The sequence below is a fragment of the Ambystoma mexicanum genome, chromosome 2p (assembly GCF_040938575.1).
Source record: "Ambystoma mexicanum isolate Mex_15411 chromosome 2p, UKY_AmexF1_1, whole genome shotgun sequence".
Classification (NCBI taxonomy): domain Eukaryota; kingdom Metazoa; phylum Chordata; class Amphibia; order Caudata; family Ambystomatidae; genus Ambystoma; species Ambystoma mexicanum.
Window position 1 is genome coordinate 90,231,782 of NC_090923.1, and position 22,550 is coordinate 90,254,331.

The window sequence follows — 22,550 nt, forward strand, 5'->3', positions numbered from 1 at the left end:
ACATTTTTCAATACAGATTGAGTCTGGTTGTAAATGAGTGGTGACTGAGCAGTAAATCTTGCACAGCTTGAAGGGTGTGAGGTATGTGTTATCCACTGGGTTCAGATGAATCCCTGATGCACTGTTGTTCTCCGATGTGTCAATGCAGGAGGTTACCTAGTAGTCAGGGTCCAATAGATTGGTAAAACGCCTATCCTCGTATCAACATTTGAATAAAATACTCTAGACACCAGTTGTGAGAAGCTGCTTTATTGCCACATCTCAGGAACAATGGCTAACACTGCTTATATTGCCAACTATCGATTTCCAACCACAACATCCAGATACACCCCACATCCCATCACCGCTGTGCACACTGCCTACTCTCAGTCCTAGGATGGAAGAGGCTGGCTGTCATCTCAGCTTGACTCTTTACATTCATTTATATACTTATTCTAGCTGCATCCTGGCTTTGTAATAAATTCACAAAACAGCAGAAGGCCTGTGCATATCCATTTTGTAATGGCCTGTTAGCATCAACTATTGAAAGTGAATTCTTTAATGAGAAAGGAGGATAGCACAGGGGCAACGTGTGGTCTTGGAAGCAAGACCACGCCGAGCAACAGAGGTTTGAATCCCAGATCCGTGCTCAGAAACCAAACTTAGGTACGGTTACGGTATTGGGCACGTTATAAAAAAACAATTAAATAAATACATAAAATAAAGTGACGAAGAAGAGAAAGTAAAACTACTGCCTTCTATCGTCAAGTCCACCTGCTGCATTCCTGGCTGGGATAAAGTTCTCAGCAGAGCTAGGCTGGACCTGGCAGTTCATATTAAAACTGTGGAGACTGGATATAATGTGGACAACCAAACTTGGCCACGTTGTCCTGTACCTAATCTAGGATCACAAGGACAGACTATGTGGTGAATTTAAAAACCCTACAGTGTGTGATCCTTCTAGACTTTCCATACTCACTGTTAATGCCAAGGGCAGGAAGGACAAGGAAGAGTAGATGCTAGGAATCTGGTAAAATGCCTCTAATGCACGGCTAGTCTTGGATGGCTCTGCTGAACTAGAGTGCAAATAGCCATTTAGGTAGAGAGGAACGGAAAGGAGGAAGAGAAACAGAGCATGGTAAAGGTGCAGATAAGATGAGGATACAGAAACACATAGCAAAAGATCAGGAAGAGAAAGGGAGAGAGGGGAAAGATGGAGACAAGAAGGACAGAAAGTCAGAGAAGAAGGAAATAGTAGCAACAGAGAAAACTCAAGTGAGAGCAAGAAAGATATAGGAAAAGGAGAAGGAATGAGAGGGAGATCAGAAGGAGGATAGAATGCAATAGTAGTAGAGACAAATAGAAGATGATTTAGAGGAAAGAAGGAGAGAAAGAAAATGAGAAATTGAGAAAACGAAGAGGTAATGAGTGAAAGGAGCAAGAAAGAGAAACAGAGAGTAAATGATGGAGACAAAAATAGATTGAGAGAAAAAAAGGAGGGGGAAAAGAATGATAGGGGAAGATAGCTAGGGAATGCTAGAGTCCTGTTACCTGGGAGATATGCGACCTTGCATTGCTTAAACCTGAGATCTTTGAAGTATTCCTGACTACAGTAAATTCCTTCATATGGAAATAACACACACAAACCAGTTGAATGAAATCAGGTGCAAATATATACACATATCATGTATAATTCTACAGCTTTACTAAATAACAATACTATACATCATAGAAAGAACATTGATTTGTAGATATATACATACAAGGTGTAGTGATCTATGAATACAATATAATAAAAGCAGATAAATGGCCACAGGGTCTGAGCTCATGTTTGGGCTCAATGAGCCCATGAAATCCCTGCCCTGCAGAGATTACCAGCTTCTTTTAGAGGAGCCCAAAATAGATTGTTACAGATCTAGATGGCTGGTGGTGCATCTGTGACTATGAGTGGAAGTCCTCCAGATGAAGGGTTGGTCGACTAGACTTTGCAAGTGAATTGGTAGATGCCAAAAGTCTGCCTAGACTTTTAATGACTTGAATCTAATGTCCGGCTTTGAGGAGCGCATCTTGAAAGCAATATTGGATGTTAGATACGTGAATGTTGTATACGCTTGGAGAGTTGTGAATGTGGTTTGGTTGTTTTATGGTAGCTAAGGTTGATCCTATAGTTGTTTCAGAGTGCCTGTTTTGCAGTTCCTGTTTGTTATTCCATTCCGTGTGAATCTGATAAAATGAGGGGCCTGGTATTGTTATCGTTAGATTCATCATTAGTATCTGTTAGAATCACCATTACCCAATCATTACTCTTTGCAATGGAATTATTCCATTATTGCATTCTTTTTAGTTCTGATTAGTACATTGCTGAAGTAGACACTGTCAATTGCAATATGCTTTTAGAATGATATTGCCTCCACTTGCACTTGCACATATTTGAAGTGCCATGTAGTGTTTTAGAGACACAACATATACTCACCATGATATGCTGTATTTATGTTTGCATTAGAAATAGCACTTAGGCTGGGCGAGAAAATGCATTGCTTGCACTACACACACTGGCATATTTGAAATGCATGTAAAGCCATTCACACATTGTTATGCTTTGTAGAGACACAATTATAGATATGTTTGGTATGTCATGTATGTATGTATGTATGATTGAGTATACACTTAGAATGAGTTGCTTTATAGTGCTTAGATTTGCGGTAAACACTAGGAAGCATTCAGGATGAGACACGAGGCCTATGAGCCATTTTTTGATGGAGAAAGACAGAAGTTGCTCAGTGCGGAGAAATGTTATGGTACACTGTTCGTAAACATTGGCAGACATACACAGATAACATGGACACTTGTCCTAGTAGAGACGGCCTAGGAAGCTTATCAGCATGGCTGGTGTGCTTCGCAGAGACTGCAAAGGTGGGGGCTGCGCCAAGGGAGTGGGTAGACAGGAGAGAGGGAAGCCTTTTCACACAGAAGAGGTGCTTTTTGCATATGGAGAGACGGGGCCTAAGAGCTTTTTGTAATACAGAGTGAAGCCTACAGTGGAGAGAATGGAGAAACAGTGAATAGATGATGTATTTCGCAACATATTCGGAAGGTCAAGAGGGAGAGATATGAGGTCACGCTGACAGCGCACGAAGTAACAGGACATGCCGAGACAAGTAACACGCAAGGAGACAGGCAGGCATTTTGCTAAATGCTGAGGGAGAGACATTCTTAGACATTCTGTGCGTCATTGGAGACTGTAACCAGGAGGGCTGGAGAGAGAGAGAGTTAAGAGGCGTTCGGAAGCGTTGAGAGGAGTTCGGAAGAGTTGTGAGAGACGGAAGAGTTGGGGGACTGCACGAGAGATCGGGAGTTGGCCAGAGAGATCGGGAGAGCCACAGAGAGAGAGTTGGCTGGAGATGGTGCTTGGTGCAGCAGACTGATGGGCCTTGATGAGATCGATGAGGCAGAAAGAGAGCTTGGCAGTTGGCAGTCTTGAGGCCTGCCACTGGCTGATTGACAACAGAATGGGAAGTATGGGTTTGGCCTAGGCTTAAATTGATTGATAAGAACAGACACACACACAGGTTTGGGTGAAGGGGAAACTAGACAGGGATTGTTTAAATTGTTTAGAGTATGAAGATGGTGTGGATTTAATGGTGTGGATTTACCCATGAAGGTGATGGATGCTAGCGCTTGCATTAGATTGCATTAGAACCACACACTCGCAGCACAGGCTTACATAGTTACTGCATGGTAGCTTTGCACCAGAAGTATAAAAGGTGCAAATTAGACATAGCATTAGAACTGCCTGCATTGTCATGTATTATGCTTAGCTGTGTGTATATAAATAAATGTATCCCGGTATTATAAATTGAATCGATTCTTTGTGTTTTCTTTGTGTCTTAGTGTTATTCGTTATTGCCCACCGTAGTAAGATAGGTGTATGTTATTTGGCGTAATCTAGGAGTAAGTAAACACAGTGCACATAGGGCCTGATACGAATGCAGTCAAAGGGGGGTATAGTGATCCACACCCCCAATAGGAGGTTGTCAGATTGTCAAAGTTTGTCTGAAGACCGGAGCGTGCTTGCCCAAAGGGGGGGCAACACGACAGTTAGGGGTTTGGGGTTTTCAGACTGACATCCGAAGAAAGGGAAATGAATAGTACCTGCAATTAGCAGTGATCTCATCTGGTGTGGTGTCTCAAATGACCCCAAGCAAAAGCTAATTTGGAAAAATCTGTTGCCCACACTTCATATGTACAGCTTTATCCAGACCGGAACCCCTATTGCTTTGTCTAGAAAAGCTCAATTTCTGAGCCAGCATGCTGTGGCATTTGTGAGTCGGCACTAAATTCATATTAGCATGGCTGCTACTCAACTCTCCATTGCAAGTAGCATTTGTCGCTCTCAATTTATGGACACACCAATGGATTTTCAGAGCAAGTGCCAATCACTGGTTGGTGCACCTAAACAGTTTCTCCAAAATGTAAAGATGATAGGGTGGGTAGGCCTTTAAGGGATGGCTTCATGATTTATTATGAAAACCTAAAGCAGCGAAGTACAAGGGCTGTCTTATTGTTGGTAGCAAATTCTCACTATCGCGTTTTCCTTATTTCACAAGAGCATTCTTCTTGAAGGTGCTTTAGGGGATTTTTGTCAGTGGGGAAAATATTTGCGAAATTGTATTGGGAGGGGAAAAGGTCAGTTCTAGGGTTAATGGGCATTAAAAGAACTCGGTATCTAATCTATCCGTCAAATGCCTTTCCATCGAATTTCTTTTCATTGAGGGGGTTTGCAACAATAAATATGCATCGAATGCAGGGGGGGGGGTTGGGTGGACCCCCCCATTAAAAAAAAAACCAAAGAAAAATGGATTTGATGCACATTTTTTTGGTTGCAAAATTTCGATGGAAATGTCCTTCGATGCAAAAAATGTGATGGAAAGACCATAAACCAAGGAACTCAATTCCATGTTTCCTAGGAGAGGCCGCCTGTATTTCTGGAGACAATATGTGATTGATCAGAAAATGTGGCTACTTAAAAAGGCTGGTAAATAGGCCAATGAGATCACACGGCTGTTGATGGAATCTGCCAAGCTGAAAGGCAGACTGCAACAAAAACCATCTGTAGACATCTGTGTCCGGTCATTGTCCGTCTTCTCCAAGCACATCCTTCCGTTTCCTCTTCATGTCCTCAAACTCAAAGCTGGAGCCAGTCATCCGACGAAACATATCCTTGATGTCCTCGCAGGTCGTCTCAAAGTGGGTGGTGGCGTCATACGAGCGAGAGATGAACACCTGCACAGACAAGAAAGGAAACAACTTAGAGCAGTAATCCGTGTTAAGATTCTGCCACTAGACAGAGATCTGGTTTGTGAGAGAGAAAATTCCACAATGCATTTCTGAAAATGTCATAAATGCTAGCAGAGGTGGATCACTCACAGAGGAGCATTTTACAAGACTCAGCTCATCCTAGTCACTGATGATGGAGAATTTCATGAACCTGCACTCGCCACACTTTTAAAGAATTAGTTATCTGATAGTTATAGTTTTTCCATTTTCCGGACAATATTGAATGTTTTTTTTACCTGAACTGTATTGTTGAGCATTTCAATTTAAAAAAAAATTGTTTGGGGAAAAAGAAACGAGGGCTGGCAGCTCACCCACAAAATGCTTATAATTAATGAATTATACATAGTCATGTAATATGCAATACAGGTTTATTGTGACAAAGTGCCCTGCCTCACTCTGGTACTTCCTCAAGATGACGGATGATGGACTCGTGGGTTGGTATGGGGAAGATCCCATTGTTGCCGTCACCTTGATCCCCATCACCTGATACCATCTTGGGACAGCAACTTTAAGGAAAATAGCCTTTAAGCTTGGGTAGCAGAGACCACATGGAATCAGAGACATTAGTTTACCTCCAACACCAAAACACATTGCTTTAGCTTACGCTTAAGCTATGAACTTCATAGCTATCACTATTTCAATGGAAGCGAAGAAAGGTGACCCTGTGGGGTCAGCAGCTCATGCCCACTTGACTCCACTCGTTAGGGTACTGGAACCCTATCTAACTAAATTGACAGTTGGATAGAGTGTCCCAGAATTAGGAGGAGGCTAACAGCCAGCCCGGAATTTATTACACAAGGCTTCTGTCCCACACAGTTAGGCAAAGGGAGTCTACACCAGGGACAGGTTTAGGGCATGGCAACCACTGGCCAATCCCAACATCAGCTGTCTGGTGAGACACACCTTAGTTCCCTTACCCTAGGCTGGGGCTGGAAGGCAGGGCCAGGGTGTGGCAGGCAGAGAGTTGACCACCCAAAGGTAGGGTCGAGGCAATGTGAAGTCCCATATCTGGGTTGTGAGACAGCCCTGTGGGCAGATACCTAAAAACCATCTCCCATCCCAGCTAGCACAGCCCCTTTCACCAAAGAGAGGAGGGAAGGAGGAAACAGAGCACTATAAGAACACATAGCCCCAGTCTTTTGTCTGTGTATCTATTTAGAGTAGGAGCTGGACACTTGAGAGGGGAGACAGGAGCGTATGTGGGTAAGGCTTGAGGGGAAAGCAGGAGGGTCTGATTTTGGAGAAGAGCCAAGGGTGTTGGAGGGGAGGTACAGATGGTTTGGCCACACTGGAGGATGGCAGCTGCATGAGGGACGTATGAGACCAAACTGAGCAGCCTAGCGATCTGGGCTGCTGGTATGGAGCGGGACAACGGTGGCCAAAGAGGGCGATAGTAGTAAGAAGAGGAAAGACAGTGCCCAAAGGAGTGAAGAAGTGGTGGGGGATAGTAACTACTGTGCCCACAGGGCTGATGAAAGTGGGGATGCTAACAATAGTGCACAAAAGGGTGATGAAGAAACAGACTGCACCAGTGGTACCCAAAGGGATGAAGACAGTGAAGATGGTGCTGAAGAGTACCCAGAGGGACAAAGAAGATCTGGAGATGGGTACTAATAGAGATGTTTGACATTGAAGAGTGGGAAAGGAAGTATGCAGATCAGGAGTGATTGCATAAGGAGAAAGAATAGGAAAGGCAAGACCAAGAGTTAATAGAGAGCCTGGGTGCAGAGGTTGACGTTTTGAACAGGCAACTAAGGGCGCCTGAAGTAAAGCGGGTGGAAGGCTCCATGGGAGGGATAGGAAAGCAAAGGACAGAGGCAGTAAAAAACAGCCCAATGAGATTGAGGACTAAGACCCTAGGGAGAGTAATTGGCCATTGTTAAGATGGATTTGTAAGGTCTGGCCTGGTGGCCAGATCTTAGGAGGCTAGCCTAGTTATAGTGAGCAGGGAACTCAGAGGTTAGTTTGTGAAACCAGAGGGTGTCTCACCCACTAGTCCCTGGCGATCTCTCTCTCAGGTGGCCAGGGCACGGCCATTGCCTTTGGGTCCAGACCCTGGGGGTGGACCAGTGCAGGAGGATCACCTGGGTGAGTGGTCTTTAGGGAGTGGGAGTGAGACAGCCGATAGTGAGATGTGGTATTCCCCCATTTTCTGTTCATCTACACCATCCTTTTTTGTAGGATTTTCCAAAGTCCCAACTCTCTCTGTCCCTTTTTACACAAACAATGGGGCAAGGAAGAGGGTGACAGAGTAACCAGACTAACTCACATCATACTGGACAAGCACTGTTAATCGGGTCAGGCAATCGCAGGCACTTTTCACTAAGTGCGTACACCTGATACCAATTAGCTCTCCTCACACGAATAAAAGGCAACACTTAAAGACACACAACTGAGCAAGGTGGAACACGAGTATGAGCAGAACTTCCGGGATGAAGGCACACCTGCTGGAGCAGAGCAATGGGCCAAGGGATGAGAGCAGCAGGCCGAAGACCCCAAAAGTTTCCCACTGGAGGTTGTTGCCTTTGACAGACCGTAAAAGACATGTGGAGAAGGCCAGATCTCATAAGTGAAGATTGCATTGCGTTTCAAGGACGCCAGCAACCCTCCCAGGTGAACAGTAGAGGTGGGGAGGTAAGGCCAAGCCTGTGATATGATATGATATGATATGATATGGCATTTATAACACGCCTATACACAAGTGTTTCCGGGCAGGGAGGGGGGACATAGGGAAGACAGACAGCGATCTTACTAGGCCAGGTGTCATTCAGATCGCGCAAGTGCATGGGAAGGGGGGAAGGGAAAGTGTGAGGGGCAAGGGAGACGGGAAAGTGCAGTACATGGGATAGTGAAATAATAAGATAAATAAATAAAGGGCCAGCTGGTGGCAAGTGCAAGGTAAGTGCAGAACAAAGTGCTGGGAGGGGGGCTGTAGGGATACAGAGACAGTCCTGCAGTGCAGGGGTTGCCAGGGAGACAGAGCGGGGGCAGGTGGCTGGGCCAGAGACCGAGATCAGTGAGAGTGGCCCCGTGCCGATTCAGCGCAGTTTCAATCAGGAATTTAGCAGGGGAGAGGGGGAGAGGAGGCAGAAGCAAAGAGGAAGGTTTTGAGGAGCTTCTGGAACCGGAGATGGTTCTCCTCAAGTTTCAGGGAGGCAGGAAGGACTAACCTTGACTCGTGAATTGGAAATAGCAAAACAAGAAAGAAGCACACACAACCGGTGAGTTAAGAGACCGATGGGTGTTACAGTGAATGAATTAGCAACATGATATCACAAGTGAAGGTTGCACGCGTGTGGATGAGACGCGAAGAAAGGCAGACCTGTGAATGAACTTTGAAGTAAAAGGCAGCTGTGAGATCAGCAATACTAAGTAACATAGTGGTCCGGCGAAAGAAAGTAGCCCATTCGAAAGCCTCAGTAAAAGGTACATTGTTAGAAGCTAACATTGTACATTGTACAAAGAACAAACTGTAAAAGTGAAATTAAGTGAACGTGAACTATTGAGTCAAAGTGGTCCTGCGGTGGTCTGTGAAGAGAACCATGCACATTTGAAAGTCTTTGACATTCGAAAGGGGTCACAGTCTGATTGAGGGAGAACCGAAGTACAATACGCTTGGGGAAGGGAGCCCCAGAAAATGTGTGTTGAACTGTGACGTAAGAGGTCTGAGCCCAGCAGAGGGGGACCTTTGTGAACTTTACCTATTTGCTATAAGGTCTGGGCCCAGCAGAGGGGGACCTTTGCAAACTTTACGTTGCAATACAATTTTGGAAAGTCAAGAAAAAGAGTTTAATGTGGAAGGCCAGGCGGATCTCAATCCACGGTTTGGAACTTCTTAGAGTGTTAGAAACCGAACGAGAGTGTGTCATCCTGCCTACAGGAACAGCCTTACTCCGTGAGGTGTAACGTGAGGAGGAGAGCTGGTTAAACTACCTTTATTCTTTGCAACACTGATTTTTCCTTTTGCATACATTTCTCCTTTTACACTTTTTGTACTAGAGATATGGCAGGCATTAGGTATTGTTAGCATAGGCCATTTGGATTTGACAGACTCCACTAGGACTGCTTTTTTATTGTTTGATGGTAGAGACTACTCCCATCTTAATTATAGGGCAGTTTCTCCGACCCCAACATTTTTAATAAAGGTTTTATAAATTGTATCCATTGTGTCAGTGCCATACTTGTGATACGATGCCTTCCCTACATTAGCCAAAACCCAATCAAGGTAAACGTGAAGAACAGTCAAGGCTATTCTCACGAGAGTGTGAGTGGGGTCAGGGGTCCTCAGTGAGTCCACACAATATAATAAACAATACTTCAATTTAGACCAGATTGTATACAAATACACATATTTATTCTAGGCCTTTATACACACCAAGAAATGTAACTAGCAGGTGATATTATCGCACAATAATAAACATATAATCATTCAAATGACTTACTCAAGACAGGAGGTAAGTAAAATAATGGAGTAAATGATAGAATCAATTCACAAGGGATTTCCCAACTAAGGAAGTAGCCTCTTTTAAGGAAGTAGCCGTTAGACCTGGGGAGCAGAGAACACATGACCAGAGAGTGTGACACTAATAAGAGGAGGTACGAAGGCGGCAGTGAAAATAGTGTGCAAAGTGTGATGAATAATAGGATATTAAGACCAGTGCCCACAGGGGTGAAGTAGGTGGGGATAGTGATAACAGCATCCAGAGGAATGAAGAAATAATCTGTACTAGTTGTACAGTACTAGTTGGGCCCAAAAGGTGAAAGAAGGTGATAAGGTGAAAGATATGGAGAGAGGACATAAAAGTTGTGCCCGAAAGGGTGAGGAATTTGCTAAGGAGAGATATCTGGAGAGGAGTGATAATGGCTGTGCACAAAAGTGTCAAGAAGGTGATAAGGAGAAGGATATGGAGCGTGAGGGTTACAGCTGTGCCCAGTCTGGTAAAGAACTTGAATTGAGAGGTAGGCAGGAAGATTGTAGAGGTTCTAATAAAGGTGTGTGGCATTAATGAGTGGGATAGGGAGTGTGGGGGTCCGAGGTGATTATGGAAGAAGTAAAAATCAGAAAGGAGAGGCCGAGGACTGATAGTGAGCGTTTGAGTGCAAAGGTTCATGTTATGAACAGGGGAATACGGGCGGCTGAAGCCTCCAAGGGAGGGATAGGAAAGCAAGAGCCTCATGGGACAGGTAGCAAAAGGTCCATCTTAATGAGACTGAGGGTTGAAATCCTTGAGCTAGTTGTTGGGCAACCCCTCACATTTCCCTGAGTCCAGGATGTGGACCGGGACAACCTGAAAGCGCCACATCTTTCGCCCAGGCCTTTGAATCCTCTGATGTTGAAGACCAAGGACCTTCCGGTGGAAGACTGCCTTGACATTGACCAAAGGGACTCCCAGTGAACCCAACCAGCAGCAGACCTACAAGAGCAAGACCTGATGGAAAAGGAAACAGAAAAGGGAAATGTCCATGTGACACAAGAGCTTGCCTGTGCATTGAGGCAAACAGACTTTGTTTTGTGTTACCTTTATTTGCGCAGTACATATCCTCTGGAACCATCTGAGGTTACAGGGTCCCCTACCGGGAAAATATTGTCGCGCCCAATAACCACCTGAGGCTACAGAGCCCACCTGGACTTCGAGTCACCCTGCAATTTTGAGCTTGCAATCCACAAGAAACCTCCTGACACTTCTTAGTTGGAGTTTGCTCGTTTCATGTTCATTATATTGCCCCCATCCCCAAATAAACCTCTTTAAATCCTATCTCGGCTGGGACCCCATGGATCTAAGATTTGGAATCCAACGGGATCCCACGGTTTTATAGATTTACTGATTTACTTTCGGGGCCTTAAATAGAGCACTGCTATGTTTTTGCCGTTACTTTGGCAAGCCGCGAATTGTGGTTTTGGAAATGTGTTGTATGGTGTAATTTTGGGCAGACATTTGAGTAACAGAGTTTCAACAGAAGTAACAGAATGTTATCCTTCATTCAAAAGGCAGCATATTAATCCAAAGGTGAAGTGCCTTGTAAATTTGACAAATCTTGCAGTTTGTGCACTTGCCAGTCATCACATCCCAATGAAAGATAGGGACACTATTTATCACCTGCCATCCCCTACACCGGACCATCTTCACTGATCTTCACAAAACTTGGCAACATTTTCTGGAAAGTTTGTGCAGATTTATCTTATCCTTCAAACGCTTCATGCTATCAAATATATAATTTATCCTAAGATGTGATGGAGCATTACATATTATATAACAGCTCTTAAAAAGATCTCAGTTATGCTAAAGATAGAACATCTCTGTAAGCATAAATATACAGTATACAATGAAACGATTCTACGCAAGCGACCTTCGCTAATCAAACAGTTTCAAGATAACCTCACAGAAGGAGAAAAATGTTTTTGGTTGAAGTCGCTAGGAGGCATCACAAGGTCACAGTCAGTGATATCCCTGATGACATCACTGATCACATAATTACTGGCATAATAAATAATGCCATTGATAACAGTACTGTTTTCACCCATGGTTAAAATCATTGGGACAATTCTCAAAACCCTTTTTGTCCTAAGTGACGTGACGGGCTAGCCAACAAGGGCTGTACACATTTCTCAAAGTGCTTTTGCATGTGCTTTGCATCACCCCTTTACTCAATTGTACAGAACAAGGGGAATTTCTGTGCATTTTATGACGCTTCCCGAATCACAAACAGGATTTGCTTCATAAATATGCACAACACAGAGGTTTTCCACTGCTAGTTTGGAACAGGCGTACCCAGTTGTTCATATTTATGAATGTATTAATATTTATTAATAAAAATCACAGGTAAAGCAATGCAGTTTTGGCACAAAACCACATACAGAATTTACCATTGATAACAGAGCGTAGCACATGGGTCTTTTACAATGAGGTAGGAGAATGTGACTTGAAGACCAGATGTTGCAGAGGAAGGTGAAAACATACACCAGTGACAAGGACAGGATAGAGTGATGTAGAAACGTCATTGTGGAAAGATTGCTGAATTAAGGATGGAGGGGTGACAGAAAAGTGCTGTAGGGTTGTCCATAAAAGGAAGGGAGGGAGGAAACCAGGAAGATGCAGTAGCGTAGAGTGCTAGGAAACAGGTTCTTCAGAAAAGAGGAGGTCTTTGAGGTTGGATTTAACTAGTGGTAGAGTTGGAGTAGTACGGAGAGAGAGAGTAAGAGCATTTCGGAGTAGGGGAGCGAGAAGAGAGAGCAGAAATGAGAAGGATCACAGGGGGAGGATGAGATTAACGAGCGAGGAGGAGAGTATGGAGTGAGATGAGCAGGTAGGAAGGGAGGGGCGAGTCCATGGATAGTTTTGCATAGAAGTAGTTTATTTTTAGCCCTTTGTCTCATAGCGCAGTACATTGGAGGACCATTTCTCACTCTTTCATCCAGACAGCTATTCTATGACCCACTACTTTCCCACTTTTATTTCTTTTCCCAAATAGGGGGAGATAGTTTTGCCCTTTTTTAAACATTCCAAAATGATAAGCCATGTAAGGGACTACCACAGGTGGGTTCTAGGAACATGTTAAATATTAGTGGAAGGAGCAGTGTATAGGTCATTCGAAATACGCAGCTCACCTTTGCGAATAGGTCGAACTTTGCATTTTAATAAATGGTGCATCCAAAAAAGTTTTCCTCTGCCCTTTTTTTAGAGGCTTGCTTATCTGAGAAACAGGCCTGTTGGCTGTATTGCATTGATCAAAACCCAAAACAAAATACTGAAAAGGTGACTTTATTAACTGTATTCAATCCCCTGTGAGTGACAGGTTGTAAGTCCAGTGGATTCCCAATAAATCAACTTAATCCTTTAACCATCAGAAGTTGATATGAGTGCCACTAAGATGGATAAATAATCAACAATAATGGCTGTTATTAACACCTCTATGAAACTCGCCAAATAACAAAAACAGTATATTATATATTTTCTTCACCAATTCAACCAATCTTGGCCTTTGGACCAACAGACATCCTGCTTACTGGAAAGTTCTGTTAAAGCATAGATCTAGCCAAACATAGGCTCATAATTAACGTGATATTTTACAAGAATCAATTTAAATCAAGTGCTAATCCCATGGTAGGGGTCTCATGCGCTAAACCCGGGATATCCGTGACCCTTTCCGTGCCATATTCATTGCCTTCTGGTGTGGGTGCAGAAAAGACTTGTGAATCTGTACAGTCCTTGGTTCACATATTTTTTAACACCCTCACCAGATAAGAAATGGTCATGTTAGTGGCCGCATTACAATGAATCCCTTTTGGTTCTGTCTGAGTTTTACTTGATGAAGAATCCAAACTGTTTCAAGCAACTCCGTCCACATCAGAATTAGGTGGAGACACCAGTGGATTTCTTGCATGGAGTAGGGGTAAGAGCCAATGATATGACTTGACACTTCCACCACTGCCTTACAATGACCTCATATACTGAGGGATTCGCCGCCTGGCCACCAACTTGTAAAGCTAGCAGATATGCAGGCTACCTGTCTATCTGGCATCTACTCAACTGTTATGATTCTAACTATGGTGTTGTTGTTAACAGGCAATACCCACAATTCCCCTATTTGTCTTTTCTCTGCTTTTAATGCCCCTTTTTTCAGTCTGTTTTTTGTTGTCAATCTTACATTTACACACATGCTTGGACATGCTAGCAGTTTAATGCAGATTTAAAGGTATGTCACAGATCAGCTGATGTACACTTTTTAAAAATATTTTTTAAATCTGTTGTTTATTCCTTGCTCCACCCCATAGTTTAAGCCAGTAAAATGTACTGCAAAGAACACACATTAAGCTGTGATGCTGAAAAGTGTCTTAAATATAAGCTATTTATTTGAATTAGCATTTACTGAATCTAGGGGGAACTTTTCTAATGTAATTGTCCAACAAGTGGAGCAATACAGGAGACAGAGGCAGCCCATGGGCAGGGTGTCTACAAATGGATTGAGATTTCTGAGTTTGAGTAACCGGTTGGCGACTGGTTTCTGAATAAATGGGGAGGGTAATGGAATATAAACCCAGGACAAACATGAAAAAATAACATACCTTACCGGACTAAAGTATTCTGGATTCTTTCAGAAATCAGTGCTTTCTAGGAATCCTCTGAGAAATACCTTATAACTACACTAGAGGGTCCTCTGTTTCCTTTAATGTTTTAGTCACAAATGTCTAGTACAGCATTAGTTTGGCTATTTCCTATTGTACATGTATACTCATGAAAGGAGCATAAATAATAATGATAGCTCACCTGTGATTTAGTCCCATCGTGTGTCGGTATGTACTGGTCCGTTATCCTCACAAACCTATCAAAGCAAGCATAAAGTGTTATCCAAAGAGGTGTGAAATTTGACTGCAGATAAGGGATGCCATTGCGTGCTCTTGATATACAGACACCCATCCCACCCAACCTGGTCACTAGCTTTATTCTGGCAGCTCTCCTGTGACTCTTACTGTAGTTCATGCCGGATTTCAGATGCTTCTAAGTGCTGTGATATTGTAGCTTTGTACACAATGGAAGGGGTGGTTATCGCAAAAAAAACTACCCACCCCAGTGCCTGAGACGAACCAGAGCGTTATACGTTGGGGCAGGGTCATTAGACTAAGTGATAATGACCCCATTCGAGGTAAATAAGGCTATTAGATTAGAACTTAGTGGCAATAGCAATATAGGTTTTGGAATGGTGGTGGAGAATTAAAAATCTTTATCTTAATAGTGAGTAAAATAAATACACAAAATATATCAATAAGTTAAGTGTGTTTTTTGTAATATTTAAATAGCAAGCTTGTCTTTCCAATGTACACATTTTAATTCTAACCTTGGCTTAAAGGAATGAGCAGGCATTAGGTGTAACATAAAAGTGAACTGATTTTCTGCACAAAAGTGAAACCACTGTTCCCTGTCTCAGCTTTCCCGATGGTGCTTTAAATTGGATATTGCCTGTCACATTGATGACGCAGTGAAAGAAATGTTGCCGGCAATTTGCACTGCCGTTTCTTGAATGCAGAGCAATGCTTGCTGTTGCTTCCCTGTCTGTGTATGAAGTAAGACTGTTTAATATCCAATTAATATCAGTAGTTATTGGCTATATTCTGGGCCTTCTGATTGTTTGAGATGAGATCTATGAATGCGCTCTAAGTACTAATTGGGGATATAATTATCCAGTACAATGGGACTGAATTCATCAGCATTAGACTGAGGAAAGGCTTAGTTGTCCCTGCGGGGCTTCAGAGGCTGAACAAATATGTCTGGGCCAAGCACTGAGTTATGCCGGTGTAATTCAGCCCATCCTCTGGTCTGGGGCAGTTCATGCATTCACTGCCCTTTCAAAGAATTCTTCTGTCAAGTGATACTGCTGATCCTGCCCCATACAGTCACATGTCCTGAGCAATACATCCAAACTCTCCTATGATGCATTGCTTGACCAAAGGCGTTTCTTATCTGAAACTATGCCATAGTGAAAATTGCAATTAGCCAGGGCAAAAGAACAAGATTCTTTAAAAAAAAGAAAAATGGATTCAAATGCTACAAGGAGGGGGAGTAGGGTAGTTTTGAGGTTGGAGAGCATGTTGGTAGAGTAAGCGAAGAGGATTTGTAAAGCATTGCAGTCTAGGGATACTGTACATTTTTGTTTTTTTCCAAGCATTTCCCTGAGATTGCGATTGAAGATATTGATTTTGAAGGACCGGTTAAAAGAAGAAAGCAGATACTTCACAAATATAAAATTGTATCCAGTGATAAAGTTGCCTTTGTAAAGGTCGCTAAAGGACGACATTTCCCCAAATTTGCAATAATGGGAAAATCAAGTACTTTCTCCAAATAATCTAGGACTGGAGTTAGAATAGTAATTTACACCCACCCTAGAACGTGCAGGGAAAAAAAGGCATCTATATGGTGATATTGTCACATGCAACCTATAAAATGTGGCAAGCACAGATATGCTAGTTTGGGGGGTTGGAAAGATCTTAGATGAATTTAGGGAGAACACCTTGTTTCATATTATTAAAAGAAAATACAGAGATTCCTTCCCAAATTTACCTATTGTGTGGGAGGCTGGAATTCGAGGGAATAAATAGTTCGGGGCTGTCAAATTGGGGTGAATTATTTAATGCCCTTCTGTAAAGTGATTTTGATGCATGTTTTTTTTTTATCATCCTTTGCTTTGATTGGGCAAGCCAATACGTGAGTTTAACAATGAAGATCTCCATGTTTTCGGTACATCGGCGTTGAAGGTACAGTCCTCATAAAACACCCATATATATTCAATATATATGAGATACATTACTCACTGTAATTGTATTTCTGATGCTTGAATCTGCTTGGATTCATATGCTGTGCATAGGCCGACATCTAGTGGAAGCTGCGGAGTATTACAGTTTGTTTTTCGAAACTCGAAAATGGGCGTCGACACAGGGCGTGCCAGTAATACTATCCCTAGTGTGACGTCCACTGTACCCATGAACCCTCATGCATCTAGGACCCTCAGATTGTATTTTTTCTGACATGAGGTAGCATGAGGAGTAGCGTGAGTACAGATTATCCAAGCAGATAGATAGAAGATAAAACTACAAGCATCTATGTGCCTTCTCTCAGAGGGGAGGAAGGGTGGGTTGCATGTGAATCTAAGCAGATACAAGCATCAGAAATACGATTACGGTGAGTAATGTATCTCTTCTGAGGCTTGTGGAATCTGCTTAGATCAAATGCTGTGCATAGCTTAGCGAGCAGTGTTAGAAGAAGGAGGTGGGATGTGAGAAGGGTCATGAGCAAATAAATGTCTTAGGACCGCTTGTCCCACTTGTGTATCTGTCTTGGAATGGGTGTCAATGCAGTGGTGCTGAGTAAAAGTGTGAATAGAGCTCCAAGTAGCTGCTTTGCAAATGGTGTCAAGGGGTACATTTGCAATGAAAGCCAGAGTGCCCCAATGCCTCTTGTAGAGTGGGCTCCTGGCGTGAAAGGCAGAGCTTTTTCAGAAAGGGAGTAACACAGCTGGATACAATTTATAATCCACTTAGAGATGGCACCTTTAGAGACGCGATCTCCCTCTCTGCCTGTAGCTACGGAGACAAACAGTTGGTCTGTTTTCCTTAGCGGTCTGGTTTTGTTTACATAGTATAGGACTGCCCTACGCACATCTAGCGTGTGTAGTTTCACCTCAGCCGAGCTTTGGGGGTCTTGGAAGAAAGCCGGAAGTTCGATGGACTGGTTAACGTGGCATTTAGAAATAAACTTAGGTGAGAACCTAGGGTGTGTACGTAAAACCAGTTTATCTTTATGAACAGTAAAGAAAGGATCCTGCACTGACAGAGCCTGAATTTCACTGACCCTTCTTATAGATGTAATGGCTACTAAGAAAGCAGTCTTATAAGTCAGGTGTTTGAGACTGCTTTTATGCATGGGCTCGAATGGGGGGCCCATGAGTTTAGATAGCACCACATTAAGGTCCCATCCTGGTGATGGGTTAGAAATTGGAGGGTGAAGTCTCTTTACTCCTTCCATGAAGGCTTTAACCACAGGTACTTTCCACCATGACACCTTGTTATGGGAGGTGGTGTATGCTGACAGAGCTGCCAGGTGTACCTTCAGTGAATTAAATACCAACCCTGCCTCCAGCAGGTGGAGCATGTAGGTGACAATAGGGAAGGAGTGCAATCAACTGGGTTGATTTGCTTATTTTGGCACCAGATAACAAATCTTTTCCATTCAAAGTAGCAGTGCCTCGTGTTTGGCTTCCTAGATTCTTTTAGGATGTCCATACATCTCTGAGGTAAATTGAGATGTCCAAACTCTATGACCTCAGGAGCCATGCTGCCAGGTTCATTGAGTTGGGTTGAGGATGCACTGTCTGACCTTGGTGCTGGGACAGTTGGTTGTACCAGCACAGGAGTTTGATGGGTTCACACACCGCTAGTCTGCGTAAGGGTGGGAACCACGGTTGCCTTGCCCATATGGGAGCAACTAGGACAAGCGTTATCGATTCCCTGTGCATCTTGTTGACCACCTTCCTGATCGGCGGGGTTGGTGGAAAAGCGTACACAAACATCCTTGACCAGTTCATCCACAGGGCGTTCCCCTGGGAGTCTGGTTGGGGTAAACTGGATGCAAATCCTGGGCACTGTCTGTTTTCGCTTGTGGCGAATAGGTCTATAATGGGGAAACCCCACTGAGAGAAGAGATCATCTACGATTCCTCTGTGTAGACACCATTCGTGTTCTTCTGGGAGGGGATTTCTGCTCAAAGCATCCGCCAGAGAATTGAGATTCCCCTGGAACATGTTGAGATGACAGGTTGAGGTTCCGTCTGAGTGCCCATATCCAAATTTTCTGGGCAAGCTTGGACAGATTGGGCGAACGAGTCCCTCCCTGCTTGTTCAGGTAAAACATTGCTGTTGTGCTGTCTGTCAGGATCTGCACTGACAGGTTCAACAGGTAGGACTCGAACACTTGAAGCGCTCTGAATACTGCCAGAAGCTCTAGCAGATTCATATGATTCTTGGCCACTGAGTGAGACCAGAGACCCTGAGATGTGTGGTGGAGAAGGTGTGCTTCCCACCCTGACAGGGATGCGTCTGTGGTGACTACAGCCTGTACCTCGGGATCGTAAAAGGGTTTCCCCTTTGACAGGTTTTCTCTTGTCCACCAGTGAAGACTTTGTACAAGTGTTAGCGAAACGACCACTAGATCGTCCCACTGACCAGTTGCCTGAGACCACTGTTTCGCCAACCATTCTTGCATGGGACGCATGTGCAGGCGCGCGTGGGGGACCAGGTAAATACATGACGCCATCATGCCCAGCAAACGCATCGCTTTGCGCACCGTTATCTGGCGACCGGCCTGATATAGCGGAATTTGCAGCAGTATATTCCGAATTCTTTCCTCTGATGGAAAGGCCAACCCCTCTTCTGTGTCTAGGACAGCTCCTAGGAACTGTTTGGAGGTGCTTGGCACCAGACTCAACTTTTTCTCGTTTATAGAGAAACCCAAATGGAAGAGGAGGTCGATAGTTCTCTGAATGTTTGATCTGCAAATTACTGGGGTCTCCCCCGTGATGAGCCAGTCGTCCAGGTAAGGGTACACTGGGATTGCCTCCCTGCGTAGGTGTGCCGCCGCCACCGCCAGTACCTTGGTGAATACCCTTGGAGCCAAGGCTATACCGAAGGGCAGTACCTTGAACTGGTAGTGCTGACTGTCCACCTTGAAGCGCAAGAATCTTCTGTGCGCTGGGAACATGGAAATATGAAAATAGGCATCTTTCATGTCCAATGATGCCATGTAATCCCCCTTTTTTAGGAGGGGGATTACCTCTTGGAGAGTAGTCATGCGAAATTTTTGGGGCTTGACATTCTTGTTTGCAAGCCGTAAATCCAATATTGGGCGCATTGTCAAATCTTTTTTTGGCACAAGGAAGTAAGTTGAATAAATACCCTTGTTTACCTGGTGTCCCGGGACGAGTTCTATCGCGTCCTTTGCTAGAAGATTGGCGATCTCTTCGAGGACGATCTTCTGGTGGTCTAAGGAATGTACTTTTTGACGTGCACGTTGGTTTCGGGGACGCTCTAACAGTTCTATGCAGTATCCTGCGGACACTGTGGACAGCACCCATCTGTCTGATGTGATCCCTTCCCAAGCTTGGGTGAAGTTGGAATCCGTCCCCTTACTGGGGATGCGTGAGAAGGGACCCTGAACGGAATGTCTTTGTTTTGCCGGAGGCATGCCGCCGCCTCTATTGGGGCTGCCTCTACCCTTACCACGTCCCCTTTTGTTACCCCTGCCATAACTTTGGGTAGACTGCTGGTTGCTGTTATTCCATGGTGTACCCTGCCCCTGGGAATAGTTGGAGCCTCTTTGTGAATTCTGGCCGCGTGGCCGACGAAAATTGCCATTCCCTCTTTGATTAGGGGGTTTGTTGGTTAACTGGCCCAGGGATTTGAGAGTCTCATACTCATCTTTGGCATTTCTTTAATGCGTCCTCTACCGCCTTGCCAAACAGTAGATCAGGCTCCACCGGTTTGTCTATTAAGGATGCTTGTGTCTCGGGTTTAAACCCAGATTGTCTTAACCAAGCATGCCTTTTGATAACAGTGCTCTCTGCTATCAGTCTGCCGGCGTTATCCGCGGCATCAAAGGTTGCTTTAAGGATGCAACCGGACACGGCTCTTCCCTCTGACGCAACCTGTGCCAACTGGCTTTTAAAGGTTCTGGGGTGGACTCGATGAATGCCGCTACTTCTTCCCACTGATGGCAGTTGTAACTCACCAGCAGGGTGGTGGAGTTGGCAATCCTTGCTTGGTAGGCGGAAGTGGAGGCTACCTTCCTTTCCAACCCATAGATCTTTTTGCTCTCCTTGTCGGGGGGAGCTTCAGACGATGATAGGGGCGTTTCCGCCCTCTTTCGGATATTAGTCACTACCAGGGAGTCCGGTTTCAGTTGCCCCCTTATGTACAGCGGGTCTGACTGGGCTGCCCTGAACAGTTTTTCGATCCTGGGGTTTACTGCCCTGGTGAGATTGGGATTGAGAAGGGAAGGGTCTATTCTCCTTTGTATAGACTTGAGAATAGGGATGGCCTGGGCAACGGGTCTCTTTTCTCCCACTAGTTCCTCAGCAAAGTTCCTCTCCTCCTGTGCTCCCTGTGTATCTATGCGGAAGTGTTCTGCCGCTCTAGACAAAACCTCATTTAAGAGAGGTTGGTTGTCGACAGGAGAGTCGGTAAACAGAGGTTCTTTGCTTACTGGGGAGTCTACTCTGTAGGCTTCTGGGTCCTCTTCGTCCTCCTCTTGGTCCTCGTTATCCCCATAGTAATCCATCCCAGTTTGGTCGTCCAACGTGGCCAATTCTGGATCCTCGTGTAATGGATCGGTAGCATACTGAGAGTATGGCTGTATGTAGAAAGGGTCAGAAGACCGACTTTGCGTTGGCACATCAACTCGAGGTTTCTAACCAGGGGATTGCGGGTCCCTAGACCCTGAGGGGGTAGCCCCATCAGGGGCGTAGGAGAGGAAGTGCTCTGGATTCTTGGCATAGAAGTCTGCTAGGGACGACATTCTAGACATAACTCTGTCTATATCCTCACTTGACCATTCCTTGGAGCTGGGGATTACCCTTTCCTGGGAGGGATTCCCTGCCATATCCTGACTGGACCTATGGCCTTGTGCAGGCGTCTTGGAAATCTTTACAGAAGACTGTGACCTGTCTTTATGTTTCTGTTGTGCAGAAGAAGGCTGTGAATGTATCTTCTGCTGCTTCCCCCCTCCCCGTGAATGGAAGAGTGCTTCCCTGGTGTTTTCACCTTTTCTGAGCTTTTCGACATCTGGTGTCGAGATTCGGGGGTAGTGTCCCTTTCCTTAGAGTGTGGAGGTCGGGACACAGGAGCAGCCGTCATGCGGTCTGCTGACACCGACTCCTGGAGTGCGGCCTGGGGATGGTGGTCGGCTTCGTCTTCCGACGATCGAACCTCCGTTACTTTAGTGAGCGAGGCACTTTTGGCAACAGTGGATGGTTGCCTGGTGTCATGCAGCGATCTTGACCGCGAACGCCCAGAGGACACTGATTCGGTGGACTGTTCTCTGTGTGCCTCTTTCCGGGAACTCGACGTGCGCGTCGAGTCTCGGTTGGACTTCAAGTATTTAGTGGAAGTGGTGTGGGTTGCGCTCGTGTCGCCGAGGGCGTTCCCGATAGCTGCCCTGCCAGATAACCTTCCGAGGTCAGGGACTTGCGCTTGGCTGTCTCTCGATGCCACGTTGCCCTCGCTGTCCGATAGCATGGCATCGCTGCCATCACTGAAGGCGCCCTCCGCTTCCATGGCCTCTCGTTGCCTGGCGTGGTGGGCCCAACGTTTGATCGAACCGTCCTTTAGAGTTTTCGGCTTAAACCGACTACACGCTCTGCAGTTCGCCTCGGGTGGTCCCTTGGCAAGCAGAGGTTACAGGTGGCGTGTCTGTCAACCCAAGGGTACTTGCGGTTGCACTTGGGGCAAAATTGGAAAGGGGTACCCTCCATACGCACCTTGTGGCAGCGTGCTAGTGTGTGTAGGAATATATAAGAAAATTAATATATATATATATATATATATATATATATATATATATATATATATATATATATATATATATATATATATATATATATAAGAGTGTAGAGTATGTACCAACCCCTACTCTCCCTACTTGCAGGGCCGAGGCCAGAGGCCTTCCAAGGGCCGGGCCGAGGCCAGAGGCCTTC

At 44.7% G+C, this 22,550-nt stretch overlaps 1 protein-coding gene across 2 annotated transcripts in view; it reads right to left on the reverse strand.

The window, feature by feature from the left end:
- Positions 1-233: 233 nt before the first annotated feature.
- LOC138566244 (rab GDP dissociation inhibitor alpha-like) overlaps positions 234-22,550 on the reverse strand; it is a 398,413-nt gene continuing 376,096 nt past the window's right edge. For both annotated transcript variants that reach the window (XM_069643321.1, XM_069643322.1), the window contains exons 10-11: positions 14,583-14,637; positions 234-5,262 (exon numbers count right to left, since the gene is read on the reverse strand). In XM_069643321.1, coding sequence (XP_069499422.1) covers positions 5,110-5,262; positions 14,583-14,637 — 208 coding nt within the window. In that variant the 3' untranslated portion in view covers positions 234-5,109. The remainder of the gene's footprint in view (positions 5,263-14,582; positions 14,638-22,550) is intronic.